This window comes from Schistocerca cancellata, chromosome 5 (genome assembly GCF_023864275.1).
Source record: "Schistocerca cancellata isolate TAMUIC-IGC-003103 chromosome 5, iqSchCanc2.1, whole genome shotgun sequence".
Classification (NCBI taxonomy): domain Eukaryota; kingdom Metazoa; phylum Arthropoda; class Insecta; order Orthoptera; family Acrididae; genus Schistocerca; species Schistocerca cancellata.
This window is the reverse complement of record NC_064630.1, coordinates 622969779-622986129: the sequence shown is the minus strand read 5'-3', so window position 1 is coordinate 622986129 and position 16351 is coordinate 622969779. Positions and strand designations below refer to the sequence as shown.

General features: G+C 41.0%; 1 protein-coding gene across 1 annotated transcript in view; it reads left to right on the top strand.

The window, feature by feature from the left end:
- Positions 1-16351, top strand: part of LOC126188153 (integral membrane protein 2C) — a 40044-nt gene that overhangs the window by 9040 nt on the left and 14653 nt on the right. The window contains exons 4-5 of the mRNA XM_049929659.1: positions 13089-13262; positions 13351-13465. Of these exons, the coding sequence (XP_049785616.1) occupies positions 13089-13262; positions 13351-13465 (289 nt within the window). The remainder of the gene's footprint in view (positions 1-13088; positions 13263-13350; positions 13466-16351) is intronic.

The window sequence follows — 16351 nt, the reverse complement described above, 5'->3', positions numbered from 1 at the left end:
TTGACTACATTCAACTAACTGGTACCTTTCTGAGATCGCTGTTATGTACTTGTGCCTGATTTCCTTATCCTGAAGTTTCTCCACTCTTATCCTCCTACATATGGACCTGACCTCCTGCACTTTCGGCCTCACAATCCCAATTTCACTGCAGATTAAATAATGATCAGTGTCATCAAAGAATCCCCTGAATACACGTGTGTCCCTCACAGCCTTCCTGAATTCCTGATCTGTTATTATATAGTCAATGACAGATCTGGTTCCCCTGCCTTCCCAAGTATACCGGAGAATGTTCTTATGTTTAAAAAAGGAGTTTGTGATTACTAAGCCCATACTGGCACAGAAATCCAAGAGTTGTTTCCCGTTCCTGTTGGCCTCCGTATCCTCTCCAAATTTACCCATAGCCTTTTCATACCCTTCTGTTCGATTTCCAATCCTGGCGTTAAAATCACCCATGAGCAGAACACTGTCCTTGTCCTTTACTCTAACAACTACATCACTGAGTGCCTCATAAAAACTATCCATCTTCTCTTGATCTGTCCCTTCACAATGTGAATATAGTGACACAATCCTAATTTTCTTGCTAGACACTGTCAAATCTATCCACATCAGTCGTTCGTTTACATACCTTATTGCAACTACGCTGGGTTCCATTTCTTTCCTGATGTAAAGCCCTACACCCCATTGTGCTATTCCTGCTTTGACTCCTGACAGGTAGATCTTGTATTCTCCCACTTCCTCTTCTTTCTCACCCCTTACCCGAATGTCACTAACAGCTAAAACGCCCAGCCCCATCTTACTTGCAGCCTCTGCCAGCTCTACCCTCTTCCCAGAGTAGCCCCCATTGATATTAATAGCTCCCCATCTCATTACCATTTGTTTGCCAAGTCGTATCTTAGGAGTCCCTGGTTTGTCAGTTAGAGGTGGGACTCCGTCACCTCCAAAGGTCCGAGGCATTTTGCTCTGATTATTGCCAGCATCATATTTAAAGTACCAGGGAAGCAGGTTGCTAGCCTTACTTGCCCCGAGTCCCATTGGGTTTTACCCCTAACGGCTGAGGGACTAACCGGTGGATTTGGTAGTCTTTGCCGTATGAGCACAAAGGTGACCACGACTCAGAATATGTCCGAGATGCCCAGCCTTATTCCAAAGTAACTGGTATCCCGACTGTCGGGACCACTTACTTGGCCACTCATACGTTGCCCGTGGTTCATGAACTAGGACATGACTACAGGAACCCACACCACAAACATGTTGTGTCGGAAAAGTTTAGGCTGCCTGATCAACGTGCTTTGCAGGCAGCCTACATGTCAGGGGCCAGAAAATGTTTTCCAGGCCCTGACGTGGTGGGGTGTTCAGCATGAAAGGCATGTCGTGATGTAGTATCAGTCTGGATGGGAAGATGGATCGGGAGGGAGAGATGCAGGAGGGGATGGCTAGAGAGACGGGGAAAGGAGGGTAGGGACAGAGACATGGGGAAGAGGGGGAGAAGATAGTATGTCAGAAGAGGAGACAGAATCTGGAGGTGGTGGGGAGGAGATGACAGAGGGGTAAGGAGGGGAGGGGCAGAAGGAGGCATGAGGAGGGGATAGAGGTGATTGGATGATGTGCACAGTGACAGAGGAAGAGTTGGAAAAGATGGAGAGGGGGGGGGAGATATGGGCAGTATTGTGTCCAACGCATACGTGTGCAAAGTCTCTTGGCACAGTCCAAATCCTAAACAGTGCCTCAAATGAGCAAATAATCTGATGCCACATATATCAGATTTCTTTGATGCACTTCAACTGGAACAGTTTTGAATGCAACTGCATCTGCATAAATTTCACCGTAATGGGTTGTAATATATGACCATTTTTCTCAAAACTGGGCCAGAACTAATATGAAATCGAATTAGGAAAGTCTAACCAAATCAGAATAATTAATCCCTCTTACTAATGAGATGTATCAGTACCAGTGATTGCAAGTAGCTAGTGAACATAGAATACATTTTATAGGTTACTTGCATGGTTCATCTAAGTAGGACACCACTCTGGAAATGTGTTGTGCTGCAAGTGAGCAGGCATGGTCAGGTCATGTAGGCAGACAGGAGAGGTCACTCTTGGACGAGTTACCAGGTGGGATGAGTGAACAGCTGCACATATCATTGCCTCTTAGCCAACCAGCTTTCCTTTCAGGAGATGGCATGAGGCATCGGTTGTTGAAGGCACAGTGGCATTTTCCGTGGGGCAACCAGTAGAGCTGCTTTACAATTTGAATTTGGAAGAAGGAGAAAAGTCATTTTTTAGCAAGGTAAGCAGAGGATGCTTTTGTGAGCAAAACAGAAAACAGGGCTTTTTTTTTTCTAAGTAAACCTGCTGCACGAGATAAGATCTAAACATGGAGTGGGAACGCCTAGTCAAGGCATCTTTGTGAGTGCGAGATGCCGCCAGGGTCCAGACACCAATGTAAGAGATGCCAGGACTGGCTAACGTAAATAAATTAGCTGGTAGTGAAATATGACTGTGCTGTCCAAGGGCCCACTTCATTGGTGTCAGATTACAGGACCAATTAATTTATGTGGAATACTGTAATACATGCGTACTCTAACACAGGAAAGCCTCTGATCCGTATTTTTTTATGACTGGTGGGAATCCCACAACTTCTTAGATAATAAAATAAAAATTTGTTTAAAATTATTTGCATTAAGATGTTATTGTGTGTAAAGTTTCACTGTCTTGGTGTAATAACACACTATGTAGTATAAAAGTAGCAAAATAATGATTACAGTCCCACTTGTGTTAGAAACAAATAAAGATTATAACTAAGAAATACTTGGACCCACTATGATTTTGTTTTTTGATTAAAGGATGTTTAACACTGCACACTTAGCCCCTATTACGGGATGCACCTTAGGTGTACAAATCTGCAGCGGCACTCTAAGCGTACATGTTCGGAATTTCAAACTGATTCACATCAACCGATTACAACATACATGCAGGATATTCGTGGTGCAAATCCACGCATGCACACTGGACAACAAAAAAGGCATGAAACTGGAAGGAGAATATCAGATTTCTTGTAAAGTCATTCATTTGAATTAAAAATTTGTAAGAGCTCATGGTTCCTATTTATTAAGTAATTGTTGCTGTCTTATGTAGCTGTCACGGAATTATCACTGTTCTGAATTATGAGCTCTACTGTTTGTTTTATTTCTTTGAATGTTGCTGCCACCATTTGAATGTAGTAATTTCTATTTTATTATTATACAATCCAGATTTCTGCCTTACGCTGTTTTCATAACATTCTGACGTCTCAAACACAGCATGACTGTGGCTCCAACCAAAAAAATATCAATTTTTTGTTTTATTTTATGATTCTTTTTCCACAAGGATATTTTATCTAAATTTACATGTATACAGTAGTTGTTTTTGAAGTTGTCGCCCTGGCAATGTCTGTAACTGATAGAATTGGGGCATGATGATGATGATGATGATGATGATATGATGATGATGATGATGATGATGATATGATGATGATATGATGATGATGATGACAAAAATCCAGACATTGTTGGGTTTGACCCAGCTGGGTAGAAGGAAAGATAGCAGGGGGATGTATTCCCTGTTAATTATGGAATTGAGGCTGGAGAAGCTGAAGGTATTTCAGAACTTTGTGAGAGTGGGTGTAGCTTGTTTTGACGAGTGCTTTCGGTGATACAGGAAGGAATTTGATCAAGTGACATAGTAAGAGGTAATTTCACCCGGTTGGAGGTAAAAATTAAACAATTTGTTTATTCATTTTGTGAGCAGACTCGCTCGCTACCTATACCCAGTTTCTCCTTCCTAGCACGTTGAAAACAAAACATGTAATCAAATTTGAACTTTTTCTCAGTTAAGAACCAAAATCCAAATCACACATGTAAATTTATATGCAAATTTACTCAGAAATTAGCAATTGCTAACATGCTTTATTATGATGCATTGGGTCACGAGCATCGTACAGCCACCTTTACTCGCTGTATGTGTGGATTAGGGTGCTTAATGGTTGTCTGATCCCTTCCATTTCCAGATATGAAGCAACCAGTGGAAATAATTGTTTTCACAGTCAGCTTTTATAAAAGAAAGTTTGCTGGCAAAAAATATTGCTTGAGTTTAATTAGTGGATTTATGTAAATTTGCTCACGAAATCACCAATATGAAAACCTGAAGTTAGCTGCTGGCAACAGATGCCTGCTATAACAGTACACCATAAACAATAGCAAGCAGAAGGCATACACTTCTGCACTTGTGTACATTATGTTGGAAAACAAAAATACAATAGCACATGCTGCCTAATCAAAAACATTGAACAGAACACTTTTACAAAATACATAGGAAAATACATTAACTTTATTATTATTATTATTATTATTGTTGTTGGAACCATCTTTATAGATGCTGGCTGTTAGTGGTGCCCCATTGAATGGGGAAAGAAAGAGAAAAGTACCTGTATATGTATATTAATTGCCATGCTAACATCAAGCCTAGATGTCTTGTTGTTTAGGCTGTTCATGATATAAATAATAAGTAAAAGATTGTGGTATGCAAGACGACAGAAGTTCCTAGTTGTTCTAAGTGTGTGACTACCCTGGTTTGCTGGCTGTGCCACAAATTGTAAAAATATTACTTTTCTATTACTTAGTAGAAACGTGGTTGTTTAAGAGTTTTGTACCAGAGATATTTTTACCTTTTTTTGTGATTGGTTAAGATTTATGGTAGGGTTAATATGGAATTTTGTAAGAGGTTAGCTCAGCTTACAATTAGATTAAGTAGTAAATACGTCTATTTACGTGTCTTTCTTAAAGGCAATGAAGAAAAGTATGAGGTATGGCTCATAAGCCTTGGTTTTCTGTAGAAGTTGGTTGGCCAATTGAAAGGAAGTTACTATTTGTGTTGCTGCTCTCTCTGTGGGCTGCCCTCCTGGTGGTTAGTTCATGCCAAGAAGTAATAACAATAATCTAAACAGCAGTTTATGTTCGGAGCATTTGATAGTGCTAACTTACTTCAATAAATTCAGTTCATGTTAAAAGTGCATCTATTTTACAACTGTGATTAGAGAACTTAGAGTAAAATGAGTCTAGGTTCATGATGAAAGTTCATAATGGAATTATATATAATAATGATTTCTAAAGAGAAGACACATTAGTGATGGTTGGAAAAATAGGAAAAGATGAATACTTTATACAACTTGGTTGTATATGAATTACTAAAGGTTTTCAGTAATATCAGTATTGCTTATTTTTTTATGTTCAATAATTGTGGCATAATTCACTCAGAAAGGGGGATATGTGGTGGTGAAGTGAGAGGTTGCACTCTCTCTATAGTACCAACGAATGATGGTCACCACCATAAAAATTTTTTTTTGTTTAGACTTGGCTGTTGTTTGGGAGTTGTATCTCATTCGTGCATGAAACCTGGTGAAGGTGGACGCAAGGTTTCTACAAGGTAGAACGACGACAGCTGCTTTATCATGCTTTCTGGTAACAGCTGATTTGCACCATTTATTCTATACAGTCTTATCCTGGCTTTTAGATACACCACATGCTGTAGAGCAGCAAGTACCGTGACAGTTGGCGTGATGTCACAGAAAGAAAAGAAGCTGAAATATCATTAATGTCATTTCGTACTGAGTAGATGTAATAGCACAAAATTTTACGAAGTGTTTTCTGACTATGAACGAAGAATCAATACATGGAGGTACCTGAGAAAAGTTTTGATCATTTAGTAGTGTATAGATTTGTGAATATTCCCAGTTTCCAGCACAGAAGAGGTTGCAAAGAAGTTAGTCCACATATGAAGGAAAGGCACACTTTTGCTGCAAGGTTAGACCAAGAAACAGCAACACAGTAATAAAAAATAATGGTGATCATTAGCTTTAATCCCAAAACTTTCATTTTAGACCCAACAGAACCTATCACTACATGGACCTAAGTGGAATTTCAAGCTGCAGCATTTGCTACTACAGGGTGGTCCAAAAGTCCGGAAACACCCCCATAAAATTCAAATGGAGTAGCAAACAAGGAAATAGTCCCTACACACGAGGAACGGGAAGGGGCAAACTTTATAGGCTATGCCACCAACATGGCGGCCATCTTGAAAGCCGCCATCTTGGATTCAACTTCAAAATTTCAAATGGGAATGTGTTCATGTGACATATCAAACAGATAGAGAATTTCACCAGAAAAACAATGCCGTTGTTATTTTAAACATAACTTTATTCATTCTCGGGTTATAGCTAGTTACATGTGGCAGTGGTTGGACGCTCGGCAGCATGTGTGTAATGTGCCGAAGAAACATTACGCCGATGTTACACAGTCCTGAGAGACCACCAGCAGTCATAGGGATGGCTCGATATGTTGTCCATTATGTTGTGTTGTTAATGCTATCCTCCGAACCCAGTCCTGATGAACTTTGTTTGACCAACACATCTGGCTGAATTTGACCACACGCATCAACAAAGCGCTGCTTTAGATGATGCAAATCTCGTATTTGCACAGAATAAACCAGTGCTTTGACATGACCCCAAAGCCAAAAATACAAAGTAGTCAAATCCGGTTGACGCGGTGGGCACTCCAGCACTCCACAGCACCCTTACAACCAATCCACTTCTGAGGGAACTGCACCTCCAGGTATGCTCGCATATTGCGCCCATAATGTGGTGGAGCTACATCATGCTGGAAGATGTCGGAAATGTCCCGTCCACCGTTAGCAACGAGGAGAACACTTCTTCATCCAATAACCTCAGATAACCGTTTGTTGTTAACGTACCATCAATAAAAAAGGTCCAACGAATTTGGTACCCCGCACACCACACGAGACCATCACTTTTTATGAGTCGACCGTTTTGGAAGCATCAATCCAGTGCAGATTTGTGTCGGACCAGTATCTGTGATTCTGCTTCTTCACATTGATAAAGAAATTGGCTTCATCACTGAACAGCACCTGATAGGGGAAACATGGGTTTATCTGCAGCTGCTGTGTCACCCATTCTGCGAACTGTACCCGACGGTCTGGGTCATCCTCGTTCAGGTGTTGGAGCAGCTGAATTTTGTATGAGTGCCATTTGTGCTGCGATAAAATTCGCAGTATGGAGGTACGGCTAACCCACATTCTTGTGACAGGCGACGAGTACTCCGTTGTGGACTCATTGCTAAATGATGCCAACATGCTCAGTGTTGTTGCTTCATCGGTGGCGGATTTTGGTCTTCCAACCTTAGGTTTATCTGCGACAGAACCTGTTGCTAGGAATTTGGGCAAAATCTTGGCAACTGCGCTGTGAGTGATGGGCTGGCTGTCTGGTTGGGTGACGACTGTTGAAATCCTCAGCAATGACCTGTATGCTTCTTTCTCCTGATATCAAGATGATTTCAATGCGTTCTTCATGTGTTAAGGACATTTTGTAGCCTGTAAATAAGGAAACAATGATTAAAACGTCAGCATGAGTAAACGATACCTAACAGTTAACACATGGGATAGTCACTTTTCACCATTTCAGACTCAATTTTATGACTTCTCAGTACGTAATACTCACGCTGCCGAGCGTCCCACTGCTGCCGCAAGTAATTGGCTATAACCCGAGAATGAACAAAGCTATGTTTGAAATAACAACGGCATTGTTTTTCTGGTGAAATTCTCTATCTGTTTGATATGTCACATGAACACATTCCCATTTGAAATTTTGAAGTTGAATCCAAGATGGCGGCTTTCAAGATGGCCGCCATGTTGGTGGAATAGCCTATAACGTTTCCCCCTTCCCGTTCCTCGTGTGTAGGAACTCTGTTTCCGTGTTTGCTACTCCATTTGGATTTTATCAGGGTGTTTCCATACTTTTGGACCACCCTGTACTGTTAGGAAAAGGGTTAATCCATATGAAGTGGTCCAGTGATGGTTGCTTGACCATTTTTAAATATTTTAATGTTTTTTATATGTGACTGTCCTATATTTGAGAGAAGTTCAAAGCAGTTTTTTAAAATGGTTTATCTTGCGGCAGTTTTTATTTGTAGGCACGCGACAATTTTTCGGTCTGGAGACATTAGTGAAAATTTGAATATCTCTGCACTAGGTTAAGTTATAACATTGCAAATTAACATGATTGTTTTTAGAAAAGTGTCCTCTACAATATTGTCTGTTACACAAAATACCCTAAATTCACAAATAACCAGTCAAAATTACCTACAAAGTTTGATATCCAAATTTTCAAAAATCCACTTTTTAGGCCCAAAAATAACAAACAGGGAGTGATTCATGAGAGTCTATTTTTTCCTGTAGTTAGATATCATGAACTACTAGCCTCATATAGAGCAATAACACTTACAGATGTTTCCTTATTTTTTTACGAATTTTTGAAATTTGAAAATTTTCAATTTTTTTAAAGTTTGGTATTAATTATCTCAGGTGGGACTGAACATAAAAATATGATTTTTGCACAGTTTGTACACCTATATGATAGCAACTTGCTGTAAAAATTTCAATATTGGTACCTGACTGTGAACAAAGATATGAATTTTTGAAAATGAGGAGATAATTCACATTACTCTACAACCTATCTTATGGTGGTTGCCTATTCGTGTGTGATATTGGAGGGATATAATCAATTATCACTGAAGTAAGGTACTGAATTAGATACAAAACGTGGAAACATCAGTGAAATTAACATTTACATTATTTTGAAATACTTAAAATAAATATTTTCAATTAACATCCTTCAAGATGCGACTGTTCCTAAACCTGTTGACGAGTGTTAAGAACACTTATTTCTTCAGACAGCTTCTGTGATATAGTATAAGACCTCCCAGTTGCTGTGGTAAGTTCAAGCACTGAAAGTTTTCTTAAAACATTTTTCCTTGGTATCCAAACTTTGTCACTAGTAGATTTCTTGAATGTTATTCTTGGGCCAGCAAGGTGGTAAAAATGCACAAAAACATAATTGTTTTCCAAACTTATTCTTTCAACCTCTGTAAGCCACCACTGTCCATCACACACACATGCCACTATGTAATTCAACGTTAAAGACAGAGATGTAATTTTACTGACACAATGATCCTCATAAATTTCAGTTTCTGATGTTACATAGCATTGAACTAAGTCTTCTGTAATGCCAAGGAATTTGTGGGAATGCCTTGTTCCTTTTATTGTTTTACAGTTTTTGCTTACAAACGAAAATGGCTGCCACTCAGTAAAGGTGAAAGGTATATTAAAAAAAAAAAAAAAAAAAAAAAAAACTGTTTTGATTGTTTCAAATATAGGGTAATCACATATAAAAAATAAAATATTTAAAAATGGTCAAGCAACCAACTTAATTTTTATTGGACCACTGCATTTGGATTGACCCAAAGGCATTAAATATCAACAATTCCAAAAACATTGACTGTCATTTTTTTTGTGTGGGACATATTCAGAAAGTGTCCTGATAATTAAACTGTAATAAATTATTGGGAGATTTATTTCTGTATAACATTCAGGGCGGCTCTGCTTCAGAATTTTTAACTACGAGCCTTGCCTGTATGAGCTGCACTCCCAACTCCTCGCCCCATCTTGTCTGAGGTAGGGCCACGTTTAAAAAAAGTCATGTCATATATACTGGCTCAGCTGTAATTTCTGCACAGCATTTTCTGTGGGCATGACTACCAACTAGTTAGCCATCCGAATGAATGGCACCACCAAACTGTAGTCAAAAGCATAATTGGCCATCTAGCAGTGGCATATGCTACTGAGCACCATGTGGTGGCCACTTCACTACCTGTGCCATCTGGATCCTTCCCCCAACACCAGCTTCTCTGAATTAAATAGATGGGAATTGTTCGTGCAACACTTCATTCTATCCTGTGGTATTCCTGGCCTCAGTCTCTGCTAACTGCTGCCACATCTCTATTCCTGCACCATCACTTTAACTTCTAATCTTGTATTCACTCCTTCTTTCCATAGTCTCCTCTCCCTCTGTTCTCCCTCTCCCTCCAAATCCACACATCCACATCATTGTTTCTTGTCTGCTACTTCCCCTGCCTGTGGCCAGAATGACCTAACAGCTGCCTCATTCCTATCCTCTGTACATGCTGCCTCACCCTACCAGCCGCCAGCCACCCCTTCCTCCCACTCCATAACTTTTCTCACCCCTCACGCACTCAACCTGAAGCGAGTCTTCACCAAAGGTGAGCTACATTGCTGACACGGTAAAATCTTCCAGGAGCAAGGGAGTGAGTGTGTGTGTGTATACATGCACACTTTACTGCTGAGAAATCAGCATAAAATGGGGTAATCATTAAGTACTTACTGCACTCTTTAACTCTAGAGAAAAGCGTCTTATCAGTGTTGGCGTATTTCATATTCTTTTTTTCGCATACATTATATGAAAATAAATAATATGCCAATACCAGACACATGAGTCCTTTCGTATTTCCTCAGTATACACAACTAAGTATAATGAGAAAATTCAAAATATTGAAAGAGAGAAAAAGAAGAAAGTTAAGGGATGTTATGGTGATCTCACCTTGTTGACTATAGTTCAATTCTTTTATCTTGGCGGCTCGCGCATGCGCGCCTAGACGCGGGAGATTGCTGCGTTGCCAGTTGCACACGACGCACGCGCCAAGAGAAGTAGCGCCATAGTATAGCATAGTTCGCAAGCTTACGTTTAGGGGGGAGCGCGCAGTTCATGAAGTAAAGCCACCACGGCCGCAGTAACCCTTTCGCTGCTACAAAGACGTGCTCCCTGCATTCCGCGCTGTGGGCGATTTTGTCACTGCACTGCTCGCCTGTGCAGACACATTGTGTTCCGACTGCTTTGACACTCTTTATCATTCGATTCCACAAAAACTATTTGGCTCAAAAATTGGCTATTTTTACCTATCTTCTTGACTGATACCTTCCCCCCATAAATGACTTAATTTTGTTTCGATGTTAAACGCATGTATTATGCAGCATTAAATACAGTAAACCATTGCACAAAATTTTGAAGAGTTTGCAGAGGTTAAGTCCATAGAGTATACTTTCCGGATGGTCGATTCTAGTTGCCACAATGTTGAGAATGAAATGTGGACAAGATACCTATATATTTCATTTAATTTAAGTACCTCATAAGTGTCGTATGTAATATTGAGAAATATTCCACCTTTCGCGACTGTAACGAAAGTTTTACTTACACTGGGCATGTTTGGCTTTATTTTAAAGCACTTCAATCAATCAAAAGGAAGTAGACAAAATACATTAAACAAAACTGTGGACTTACAAAAACATTAGGACTTGAATATACCGTCTGTCAGTGAAGTGCTCAGAGCTATGTCAAATATAATTTTGTGTGTGGCACACACAAACAGCATTTATTTGCTAAAACACTGATGAGCCAACACAAACGTTGAATATTGTGCTACCGCAGCACAAAACTACGAAAGGTGACTTGGCAATGGAGGACACAAAATACAGTCTTCTTATGATGCTTCAAAAGAGAGAAACGCGTCTGGTCTAAATAAGTCGCTTATTACAGTTGCAGAAGAGAGATATATTTCAATACCATTGGTAAAACTGCGTCTGTGGAACAAAAACAAGAAATAGAACATGAATACCATTGTGTATGTGCCATAGCTTTCACCGATGGAAGTGCTTTAAAATAAAGCCAAACGCGCCCTGGGTAAATAAAACTTCTATTACAGTCGCGAAAGACGGAATATTTCTCAATATTACATACGACACCTATGTGGTACTTGAATTAAATGAGATATTGTTATACAGTAAATATTGTATGAAATTTAGGTATCTTGTCCACATTTCATTCTCAACATTGTGGCAGCTAAAATCGACCATACGGAAAGTATACGCTATGGACTTTTACCTCTGCAAACTCTTCAAAATTTCGTGCAATGGTTTACTACATTTAATGCTGCACATCAAAACAAAATTAAGTCATTTATGGGGGGAAGGTATCAGTCAAGAAGACGTGTAAAAATCAAATTTTTTGGCCAAATAGTTTTTGTGAAATCGAATGTTAAGTGTGTCAAAGCTGTGGGAACACCATGTGTTTGCACAGGCGAGAAGTGCAGTGATGACAAAATCGCGCACAGCGCGGAATGCGGGGAGCACGTGTCTGCAGCAGCGAAAAAGTTGATGAAGAGGCAAAGCACTAGAAATTTCATTCAAACGAATAAAATTCGTAAAGTAAGGCACTCCAATATTGTTTTAAAATAAAGAAAATATTAAGCACCGTACAAGGTTTGAACTCATAACCTTTCGCTTGGCAGCCCAACACCTTAACCGTTCCCCTACCTCAGCTCATTGAACAGCGTTACTCCATAAGAACTATAACATTCACGCAACTACTTATAAACACTGTTGGTATGACTATGAATTACTCACGCTTCGTCGAAGTACAATAGGAAATACACAATTACCGCTGTTCTTTATTGCGAAAAAGCAGTTCGTGAGATTGAAACAAACACCTTTCCTTGCTATCGCCTGAATTAGGAGTCTTATTGCTTGTTTGGTTTAATTAATTAATAGAATATGAAGCAGTTGGTATAAAGAATGCTTTTTCCAAACTTTCTATAAAAGAAAATCTGCTATCAAGACATTGCTTTTGTTCTATTACTTTATTTATGACTGAACGTTTCTAAAACTGAAGACACTCGTCCGTGCTCTGCACTGCAGTGCAGTCGAGATCTGGCAACGTCGTTCTCTTTTCATTGGCTGACTGTGTTTTGTGACGTCAGATGCGCAGAACGAACCTAAACTCGGCCGCCAAGATATATGACGCGCACTATAGGAAAGCATAACAGCAATGTTTAAGTCCACCTATTAGATAAAGAGTCCTACACCTTCTCTGTAATTATGACATTGGCACAGCTCCATGAGGTTGTGCAAAAATCTTTCACTTGTATTGGCAGTAGTAATAAGATTAAAAATCAATGTTTTTATATGTATGTACTTTCTTCAGGTGCCTATCACTACATGCGCTCTCTCTCTCTCTCTCTCTCTCTCTCTCTCTCTCTCTCTCCCCCCCCCCCCCCCCCCCTCCCCCTCCAAGAAAAAAAATTACAACTTTTTGTTGAAGAAAGTGAAATGCTATCAAATGATGATTATTTTCAGAGTTGGGCGAGGACCAGGGACTCTGATGATGATGAATTAAATGAAACCAACAAGCTGGAAGGCTATTTCAAAGAAGAATTTGAAATGGATTTAGTAAATGAAGATTTTGAGAAAATTGATGTTCCTGAATTCAAGGGAGGACGAAGAGGAAGATTCGTTCATGATTTCAATGCTGTAAGCATGAAATATTATAGGTATTTGTATTGCGTATCTAAAATGAAAATCTGAATAATTCAAAGACCCTCCCCCTTTTTTTTTACAGAACAAAACTGGCATTGTTGACTTAGATTCTCAGCGTTGTTTTGTAATGCCTCTGGATCGCAGTCGCGTACTGCCACCACACAGCATGTTGGATCTTATTAAAAAAATGTGGAATGGTAAGTTTATTTTTAAGTCTTAAACTGCTTATATAAGTAAAATATAAAATTATGGTTGAACTGAACAGCATCAAATACGTTTTTTGGCAAAACAGCTTTTACATTATTTTAAGGCTGACTTGTAGACATATTCAGAATCTATGACAGTCATAGTAGAAAAGAACATTTTGTTCAGTGGGAAGTGCATTTAAATTGCAAATGTATACAAAAAGTCTATTGTAACTGTTTTGCTCTTCCTTCGATGTTTGTTCTGAAATTGTGCGAACCACCCTCTAATTAAAACTTACAGTACGATACTGGAAAATGTGTCATTACATATGACGTGCGCAAAAAACGTTTCATGGAAAAATAATAGAATGATAGATCCAGTAATTTGTGTAGCACCTAATGTGCACAACAATGCAGAGGATCTCAATGTAACTGCCTAGGATATTCAGCACACTAATACCAGTTGTCCACCAAGTTCACTTACCCTGATAAATGCAGCTGTGCTTCATGAAGAAAAGGAACACTTAAGGATCGACCTGTGTAATATACATTCTGCAATAACCAATCTGAATTTTCCCCCTGCGAGTCCGGGGGTTAGAATAGGCCCAAGGTATTACTGCCTGTTGTAAGAGGCAACTAAAAGGAGTCTCTCACTTTTCGGCCCTATAAGTTCAGGTCCCATTCTATGGTTTGACCTGCCACTTTCCAAATTCTACAGAAGTGTGGGCCATATGGGGAAGGATGCCCTACATGGTGCATGAGTTACCCATAGTGCCCTTAGATTCGATCTCCTGAACCTCTTATCATGACTTTGCATCTCCACCTGCAATTCAATTATTTGGGCGAGGGCACTTTTTTGGGGTATGTCATCTTCTTCCGTTGTCTCCTGTCTTCTTTTGCCCCCGTGACAGTATTGGATTTCTCTGCGCCCAGTATCCAGCATGGTAGCCAGTCAATTGTGGTGTGGCCATCATGTACCCATTTGGTGGTAGCCCCCTGACAGCACAGGGATCACACTGCTGATGCCTGAGCTGTACACTTACACGTATGCCAAGGAGTAGATGCCTGTCTTCCTGGGACATCAGGACCCCTGGCAATGGCCATCATGACAGTTGGCCTTTGCTGTGGCTGGTTGGCATCTGTGGAGAGAGCCCCTGATCGGAGTGGGTGCATCAGGGCAGATTACCCACAATGAAGCAGACTAAGTCATCTCTTGCTGGTGACCTTATGGTGCCAGCAGTCTCTAAGACAGGCAAGATCAAATACAATGCCGACAGTTATGACCCTAAATCGTTTCCCTCCCTCGCTACACCATTGAGTAATGTAGGGCTACGGCACAGAGAGCCATATTCGCCACAGTATTTAGTCTCTAGCAGAATGGACGGGGACTCCTTTCTATCTATGAAGCCTCAATTTTTTGTTGAACATCTCGAGGATAAGTTTGGGGAAGTGACAGCACTGTCCAACATGAGAAGTGGTGCAGTCAGACAGCATCCCCAGCCCAGTCCCGGGCGTTTCTCACCTGTGACCGGCTGGGTGATATTCCTGTTTCCGTCACTCCCCATAATAGCCTCAATATCGTCCAAGGGATTATTTTCCATCACAACCTCTTGCAGTCTTACAACGAGCTCCATGCCAGTCTAGAATGGTGGGGTGTTCATTTCATCCAGCACATTTACAGGGGATCCAAAGACAACAGGGTTGCTACCGGTGCCTTCATCTTGGCCTTTGAGGGTCATTCATTACCTGAAAAGGTCAAGGTGATGGTTTACCGCTGTTACGTTAAACCATACGTCCCTCCCCCTATGCAGTGCTTTAAGTGCTGGAAATTTGGGGATATGTCTTGCCGCAGCTCTTCAAATGCCACATGTCGAGAATGTGGATGTCCACTGCATCCAGGTACTCTTTGTGCGCCTCCTCCCACTTTCATCAACTGCAGGGAACAGCATTCCCCCTGCTCGCCAGACTGCACATTACTCCAAAAGGAGCGGAAAACCATGAAGCACAAGACCCAGGACCATTTGGCTTACCAAGAGATTAAACGTAAATTTGGACGATTACACCCCAATCAGTTGATGTTCACATATGCTGCAGCTACATTACCATCGCCATTACAAGTACCATTCGTACCACTCTCTGTGCCACGCCGTGGGCCCTCCGGGCCTGCAGAATACATCTGCCCCCTTGGTGTTAGACAGAAAATCTCCTTCCTACCTACTTTGGGAGCAATCCCCCCCCAACAAATGTAGGGGTCATTGGTCCCCTCGCCCAGCTGGAGAAGCAACAGCCTCCTCCAGCTCCTCTCATGCGGAAGGGGTCCCTTGGGACCCTGTCTCCCAAGGTGTCCACTGCAGACACTCGCTAGTGGCTAAAGGAGCCAAGAGCTGCTGGATGAAGAGCTTCACGGTCTTCGTCCGTGCCTGAAGCTACTTCAGAGAAGTCCTCCCAGCAAGTCCCTAAAGAGAAGTGAGAGGGCAAGCAAACAAAGAAGTCTACTAAGAAAAAGAACCCTCTGGAGGCCCCAACACCACCACTCCCTACCAATTCTGCATTTGCGGATGAGGTGGAGATCTCGGCATCCCCTGAGGACCTGGATCTCACTGTGTCTCATCCACCATAGAAATGGCTACAAATACTCACTCGGTGGCAGCAGGTGACCCTGAGGCATAACCTGCCTCCTTGCATGCTTCATGCCTTTCCAGCCTCACGATAATGTCATTCTCCAGTGGAATTGCTGCGGTTTTTTCCACCAGCTGCCTGAGTTATGGCAGCTGTTACGCTTTACACCTGCTTTCTGCATTGCCCTCCAGGAAACCTGGTTCCCGGAAATGCGGACCCCTGCCTTCCACGGCTATAGGGAATATTACAAGAACCATAATTACTATAATAGAGTGCCGG